Raw genomic sequence first — 8,783 nt, 5'->3', positions numbered from 1 at the left:
AGGATGGCCACATTACAAGCTAATATCTCCAAAACTATAAGATAAACAAAAATTTTTTTTCTGTATTACATGTGTCTAAAGAACTTCTTAAATTATGGTAAAACTGGCCTTTCTGTCTTCAGATGATGGCGAGTAAGATTATTTGGAATTTGAAATAGAATCAGGATGCAAAAGTTGCATGATTCTATTTAACTCACAAAATGCAATTTTTATTGGAAATGTTTCTTTTAAGATCAATCTATCAAACTGAAAATTTTTATGCTTCCATTACTGAAACTTATTTCAGCTTCAAAGACACTAATCATACTAATAGTACAGAAATTATAATTATTCAAAAGAAGTTGGGATTGAAACAATATCAATTTACTTTATTTGTACATAAACATTGTTGCTTTCATAAAGTACTCATGATTCTCTAACAAATCATTTATATTTACAATCAAATCAAAAATGAAGCATTGTTTGATTTTAAATGTCATGAGATTTTATTTTTATTGTAAAATTATATATACTGCCTTGTAATTAGCCATTCTATGTATAACTATAAATTATGAACTGTTTATAAGAAAGACTGAAAAAGAGAAAGTATCTTATTTAAAATACATATTTTAAATGCATTTTTGAAAAACAGAGCTTTTAATATAGAAAATATTTTCTATTAAAGAAAAAAAACTAGTCTTTGTTATCAAATTAAGTGAAGTATGAAAACTTGTGTGTTAGTTCAAGTGGTTTTTTTGGTTTAAGTCAATTTGTCATTTTTCAAATTAATTTCTCTTAACATATTAATTCATATCTCATTACACACCTGAGAATCATTGTTCAAAGGTTCTCAGGTATGTGATATACAGAAACACCAATCTACAAAAAGTTTATATAAAGATGAGATAATTCATATCTCATCTTTATACATTATAATAATTCAATATGCTTCAAATAACACCATTTAGCACTGTTGCAATGCAAAAATGCAATTCATTAGCATATCGAAGAACTATAAAAATTTACATATTTGTTATAAAGTTTTGTTTTTTTTACATTTTTAGATAAATGTAACTTTTTATTATATAACATAATAAATCTATAAATTCTGAGTTTTTATACATAAATTTATAAAATTATTGAATTTTAATTCTCTACTTCCTTGAGACACGATCTATTAACATATAAGATTTTTTTTACAAATATAAAAATGTAAGATCATCACTACATTTCTTAGAAAGCTAGTAGATCTTTTTTTCAAGAAATTTACAAAGTAATTGAATTTTACATTCTACACACAAGTAAGGAGCTGGAGATCTTTTCCCACGTCTGGAGAAAATTTAGGGGCTGGCAACCATTCCAGATACTGCAAAATTAACATAATTTTTATTAACAGAATATAAAATCTTTAAGACTGCCTTTTTACTCTGACAAGGTCCCAACCACCTCATACAGAGCTGCAATTGCACCATAACTCATAGTTTATCAATTTATCATCAATCAATATATATTATAAAGGTAAGTGTACAATGTGCATGCCATTAAATCTTAAAAACGAGTCCCGGTACGATCAAGAGAGTTATATGGTAAGGTAGCCCTCTATCCCCCATCCATGAAGAAGGTTCCCGTTTTTACCTGAAGGTTGTGCCGTTGAAGATATAAGGGCTGCAAGTTTTGCCCTCTAGAAATTTCTAGAGGGCAAAACTAGAACAGTCCAGAACATTCGAGAGCATTCCACAACATTCCAAAATGTTTCGGGATGTTCTGGAACATTCAGGAACATCCCGGAACATCCCAGATCATTGTGGAACATTCTAGAACACTCTCGAATGTTGTAAAATGTTCTGGAACATTGTAGACCACTCAAAGCTTTTTTTGTATGGGTGGGACTACCCATTGGTGGGGGTATATAAAGCAAGATCTGTCGTGGGTTCAAACGTCAGTTTCTTATCAGTGACAAAGGGAAGAATCAAAAAAAAAGTGAAAATTCCAAAATAGTGCGGTGCGTGAATAATAACAAACAGTGAAGTGCGAGTAGTCAAAGTGATACAGTGACTGAATATAAATCAAAAATAAAGTGCGAAAACTGTGTAAAGTGTACTTAGTGTATTTGTTAATAAAAAGTTGATTTGATTTATATTTTATGCAATGTCCAAACTTAAAAGTGGAGGAGCTCTTGCCAGTTCTGAATTTTCTTTTGAATATTACTGGGAATTTTCTTTTGAATATTAAAGTTGATATTGTCGACAATATTATTTTTAGTTGCCAAAATTGCCCTTTGAAATAGCCACTCTGAATAATAATAAGCACAGAGCCCAAACAGTTAGGAGTTGAAGGTTGAAATTTGGTACGCAGTTAGGGTTTTTGATTACGTTTTAATAGGGTATGTCATGAGAATGTACACAAGAAGGAATTTTTCAAAATTTTCCCCATGGGGAGAGGTTGTTAACACTTCCCCGTGGAAGAAGTGTTAACAATGGAAGTGTTAAGAGAAAACGACGTGCAAGATTTACAGGTGTAGATGTGGATTTTAGCATTTTTGTGAGAAATTGAACATATTTTTAGACGCATCTATAAATTTTCTAATTAGTCTGGAAACAGGGCAACCTAATTCTTCCATTCTGAGAAAACGGGTAAGATTGGCTATAATGTAATAATCCTAATCTTCACTATCCTTACTTTTTGCCCGAGCAATGCCGGTTTATCTGCTAGTGTTTTATAATATGTAAGAGATATTTTTTTGTAAAACAAAAGCTCAAAAAGTAACTTCGTGTCAAATATGTAAAGTTGCTAGAAATTTTTAAGGCAGATTATTGAATGTAATGCTAAATATGACACTTAAAACCATTCATGAATACTTTTTACGTCAATTACTTATTGTATTTAATTACGTTTTTAATATTTTTCAGGTAGACTTACAGCTTTTAGAAACCAATCTTCAGAAATGGGATTGTCAATCATCTGTTCGACTATCTCCAGTGCTTTTCTCTTACATTCTTCTTGTTTCTGTTTTGCCACTTCAACTTTTTCTCTACATTAAAACAAAAATGTTTTTTTTAAACAAAATCAATATATTTTTAAACATAATAATATTTATAATAAGAAGAATGAATAAAATCGTACTCTTTAATNACATGGAACACATGTGGAACTGGAAAATAGAGATTCTGAAAATGAAAAACCCAAAAAATTATTCTACAGATTTCCTTAGTAAAAGTTTGGTAAGATAATCAAAACTGTTGATCAAATCGTAGTGAATAATCCAGTTTTTGAAAGGAGTGCAAGAGCAAAATGAGGCATTTTGGATGCGATCTTCTGCTACTGACATTTGCTTAAGAAAAGAAAAAAGTGACAATTGAAACTTTACAACTTTATCGCAAAAGAACAAGAATTTCAGGACCTTCATTACAAAAAATTAACTGTACATTTCTGTATGCACATGTATTATTTAACATATATTATTATACAAATTAATATAAAAATAACTTAAAATTAAAGTAAAATTTGTTTATTTTTGGTCACATGTTTCCTATCTGTATTTACTCTATGTTAAAACAAACTCATTTAACGCTATTTTGCTTAATGCTTTGTTGTCTAGGAATGCAATCCCCACGTTAAGTGGAGTCTTACTGTATATATATTTAACAGTTTTGTATTTTAATTAACTGTTTTCAATAGCAATATGCTCCGCCTTATTGTTTGTTTTTCACTGTTAATATGGCCAACATTAGTGATACAAGTGAAGGATTTAGTTGGAAATCAATTACATGAATTTAATTAATTGTTCAGGTGAATAAATATTTTTATCTGTTAGCGTAAAACTTCTTTGATGTTTACTTATTTTCACTAAGTTTTTGACCTGTCATGTTACAAAAATAAGAAACCATTGAAGGATGTATTTTGTCCAGCAAAGAGTAAAGGCAACCAAAATCTCTTCTAGCCATGCACTAGTTAGAGTAAATGGACTATAGTCTGGATACAACGTTTAAGAAGTTGATATCACAGGATATACAACTCTGTGCAGCTTTTGCAGCAATTTGAATCACCTATAAACCATTCTGTGCACAAATTATCAGCTGAAGTGTAAGGACTTGGAGAAGTTGGTGAAGTATATTTCTCAAATAAATCATAACTTTTTAATAAATTTCCATATTTGGAAAAAAGTTTTTTCTAGATGTCACATGTCTACAACTGAGTTGCCCAACTGTTGTCTATAACCCATTGCTACACTATCAGCTTAAGTCTCTGAACTGAGGATAAATGTTAACTTTGAGAGGGCAAAAGCTGTTCATACCATACATAAAATGCACCACATTAGATCTCTGTAGTTCCTCAAATGTTAAGGCTATTGTAAAGCCTTAAAACTTTTAATGCATCAATCACAAAGATGCAGACTCATTATTGTATATGCAGTTATATATACTTTTATGATACCACTTAGTGAGGGATGTCAGGAGGAATTTAAGAGAAGGTGTAGTAAGCTTTGTATACATATCACTTGGATAGATCTGATGTGATTGTTTATGTAAAATTTGTTTTTATTTATCTATAAAAGGTAAATAAAAATTTATATTTTGTTTGTTTGTTGTTTGTTTTTATTTATATTTTTCTCATTTTTATCTTTTCTGTTAATAGTTCATTCCCCATATGAAACATCAATTTAAATGTTTAAATCTAAATTTTAAATCTGTAGCTCTATCAGAATATACTGGTTTAGAATGTTTTAAATAAAAAATTTTAAATTCGTGAATTGTTTTGAAATTTATTGGTTTCAAATATTCATTTTATGAAACATTCCAATCTTTGTTTTTGAGAACTGAAGAAGGCCTATTAATGAGGCCAAAAATGTTTCTCTCAGTAAAATACTACTGGAAAGTGGAAAGGTGTCAGTTTGTTACACACTTACTCACATAGACATTGCATCAAACATACATTTTTGTCTACTGAATATTTGTGTTCTTTTAACCTGCAATCTAAAACATAAATAGTAGAACTATACCCGAGTATCTCACAATTTTGTTAAACACAATTCTGAGTAAATTTTTCATCCAATGGAGAATTATTGTTTAAAACACAATGACAAAATCTGCTCAAAAGGGATCACCATTTATTTTTTCTGTGTTCCAAGAATACACACTTTTTTGGCAACTGGTTTTTCTTTGTAGGCTACTTGTCGCCGGAAGTTACAAAAAGTCCTTTTAAAAACACAAAACATATCCAATTAAAATTATAAATAATTTCTAAAAAAGGAAGTGTGTAGTCTTGGAACACAGAAAAAATAAATGGTGATCCCTTTTGGGCAGATTTTGTCTTCATGTTTTAAACAATTCTGAGTGTGATATTATAATCAATGATTGTACATGGAAATGATAGAAACTTACAAGGCCAGCATAAATAACACAGCTATCAACTATAAGAACAACATGCTATCCCCAACATGAAGATTGGATATTTATTGGACATTATTGGATATTTAATATTACATTCTACATCCCAATGCAACCATACGATCACCGACTGCTGATCAGACATTATTTGTTTTATATTTTAAATTATAACATTCAATCTCTTGTTCTAATCTGATATCTGTTTATGAATACATGTTTTTAATAAAATTTCCAGGACTATAACTGTAAAATTAATATATAATTTAAGACTTTCCCGTGATGGCACAATAACGAGTCTTTTGTGCCATCACAGGAAGGAAGTCCTGAAATGTTCTTCATAGTAAGGCAGATGAGCAGCCTCTAATAAAAAGTCGACTCCCTCATAAGACTGTTATTTTCCTGAGGTGAGAAAGAACATCAAAAGACTCGTTATTGTATAGTTTTAAACTGTATATTAATTTTACATTTTTTAACTTGATGATGATTGCAAAAAGCAATTGAAAATGTTCATTTTGCTCCATCATTTTGTGTTATAAGCTAGGTTTTTGGTTTTATAAGTGAAATCAATGATTGTAGTGGGTTCACTCCCAGTTAAGTTGCTCACATCTGTCCAATCTGAAATCTAAGCATGTACTTATGCATGAAGCCCTTAAATAGCCTTCTCCAGAATCTATGTATCTCTGCTATCTCCTTGATATAGCTAAACTCCTTAAGATAACTAACATGTTTGTGCAGTGAGTAAAATGAGTAAAAGCCTGTTTGACTAACAATCAAAATGCCACCAGCTTGTAGGCATAAGAGTCAGTAGAATAGGACAAATAAATGAGACATGAATCCAGTACAGCAGATGTGGCCTCTTCTGATAGTGGTCATGCTGCATAGTGCCAACATTGCCACTTGGCAATATTTTTATTAAAGTAGCAATAAAAACATTACTCCACTTGTTTCAACATTCAGTGTGCAATTGAATCACAAAATCACACATCATAAACAGAATATTAAGCTCCTGCACATCACATAGCTAGTGATTTCATGACATCATACAGAAAGTTTGAGCAGGAAAGTAGGAAGTGATGTTGAAAACCGAAAGCAATTTTCATGCTAATGTGCCCAGTGTCCATCCATAAGATTACCACCATGTTTTTGCGAGCTAAGAGACTTTCTTTTTGCTAATTGTGATCAAATTTGTTATTGAGAATTAGTCATTAAAAAAATTATTCAAAAGTGATTCCTATTTCTAACAAGTAACAACTTTTGAAAAGTAAGTTATTTTTGCTTTCCAGACTCCAAACTGATAAGGCTAGCAGCATCTGCATTGATTAGTGAGAAAAAACTGATGGCAACAAATAATTTGAAGTGGCAAAAAAATAAATAAATAAATAAAACTGGCAAAACAGTTTATAATTTTTAAAATTTTTCAGAGACTTCTGGAGAATAATATTAAAATATAAACAGTACCCATTAGTATCACTTTCCTGATCAAGCTTTAAAGTGAAGCTGTATGCAGTACTATTGACACAAACTAAAAAATCAACTATATTAGGTTTAATCCTCCAAATAATCAAGATATCATCTACATACATAACACAGATTATAATACATAGGAAAATATCTGGTAAAACTATAGTCTTGGGGAATGTATAACTAGTTTGCAGAGGTCTCCTGAAGGTGGCTACCCATCAGGTCATCTAGGTTCTGCAAAAAGGTCTGTTTAATGTATTTAAAGAATGAGAAGTAACATGTGTAAGTTCTAAAACCTGTTGCTGTTGATGGGGTGCCACTCCTACTTGTTCAAACAAGAACTCACACAAACCACAGAAGCATTGTTCTATACAGATAGAAGGGCACAAATAGACAAAATGAAAAACAGTGAAGAACTTCTCCATTAAGGCCAGATCTTTCAATCTCACAGCTAAGGTAGCTAGGTCCATTATGATAAACTAATAACCTCTTAAGTATACAGATCATGGATAACTTTTTCCAAAGAACATGTTGATTATATGCCTGGTTTATGAATATTTGTAAAAACAAAGAGTCTAGGGGTTTCAGAGATTTCACAACCACTTTATAACACTAATCTTGCTGAGGTGTTGTAATCTAAGAGGTTTAAAGATGAAATAAGTTCAGCATAAGGTTCATTAATTCATTCTTCATAAAGGTTAACTGAGTTAAAATTAGAATATTCATCAAGAATAACTGCATTTGAAATATCCTGTATGTTACTTATGTTAAAATCATTAGTTAAACAGGTGTCTGGATCTATTTAATTAATGAAGAATTACAGTGGGTGATTGGTCAACAAACAATCTGTTCCAAGACCATGTTCACTACCCAAATTGTTTAACCGATTATCGATTTACCATAGATTTTTATTGGAATTTGATTAATTCGTTCTGGAGACCCCAAAAAATAAATAAAAAATTATATACTTTCTTACTATGTTTATTTACACAGTAAACTAAAAACTAAGAACAATCTCTCTATTTTTTCATGAATGGCACATCTTTGTTTCTCAGATGCAATTTTCGTTATTCCTTTACCTGCTTGAGTCTTTTTGATTATATCTTTCTTAGCTAAGATTGTATTTTCTGTAGACCTATTGAAGTCATCTGCCTACAATATCAGACTTCTTCTGCCCACTGTCTAATCTTGGCTATTATCTGTTGCTTAGTTTCTACAGTGAACATGGTTCTTGACACTCCACTCTTTTTAGACCCATAATATTATCAGTTTTCTTAATTAAAAAGTTCAGAAAAGCACTTGCAAAATTTCAGAGAACAGAAATTAACTAGTGCAAGAAAGGTTATGTATATAACTGTGAAAGTCTCATTCCATAAATTATTCATAGATGCCATTAAAATATAGCTTTACAAATATTAAATGCAGCATCGCTTCTTCTTGTGTTTGTTGTCCAAACATAAAAATCTTTCACAAAAGTGTTTGTTGTCCGATTTGTTTACAGTCCGAACTGTTCGTTAACTGATCACCCATTGTACCTTTCTATGAGACAATACCTTTATCTGACTGGTCAGTTCAGCTTGATAGGGTAAAAAAAAAAAAAATGATACAAGCATTCACTTTTTACAATTACAGTAGAGCGTCGATTTTCCGAATCAATTGGGGACTGGGGTTGTTCGTATAACTGATATTTCGGATAACCGATTTATGTACGAAAAAATAGTTTAACGTATCCTATGTTGAAATTTTTCTCCGTTGCATGTCGCTTCGCGTTGAATTTTCGTCGATGTCAAGCCTAACGAAGACTATTGTATCATTAAAAATTACTTTTTATTTTGTACAAACAAAATAAATATATTGAAAAATATAAAAACAATAAAAAATTATACTTCAGATGTTAATTTAGTATCAAAAACGTAAAATATTTGAGTAGCCCAAGACATAGCCAAAGATTGAAGC

At 30.6% G+C, this 8,783-nt stretch overlaps 1 protein-coding gene across 3 annotated transcripts in view; it reads right to left on the bottom strand.

Moving 5' to 3' along the window:
* Positions 1-8,783, bottom strand: part of LOC111623705 (putative RNA polymerase II subunit B1 CTD phosphatase RPAP2 homolog) — an 80,250-nt gene that overhangs the window by 65,470 nt on the left and 5,997 nt on the right. For all 3 annotated transcript variants that reach the window (XR_002756467.1, XM_023366388.1, XM_023366387.1), the window contains exon 2: positions 2,899-3,010. Coding sequence is in view for 2 of the 3 variants with exons in the window: in XM_023366388.1 (XP_023222156.1) it covers positions 2,899-2,940 (42 nt within the window). In the remaining variant the exon portion in view is untranslated. The remainder of the gene's footprint in view (positions 1-2,898; positions 3,011-8,783) is intronic.

The sequence above is a fragment of the Centruroides sculpturatus genome, unplaced genomic scaffold, assembly GCF_000671375.1.
Source record: "Centruroides sculpturatus isolate CEXI.00-Female unplaced genomic scaffold, Cexi_2.0 scaffold80, whole genome shotgun sequence".
In the NCBI taxonomy this organism is placed as follows: domain Eukaryota; kingdom Metazoa; phylum Arthropoda; class Arachnida; order Scorpiones; family Buthidae; genus Centruroides; species Centruroides sculpturatus.
This window is presented reverse-complemented; position numbering and strand designations above follow the sequence as displayed.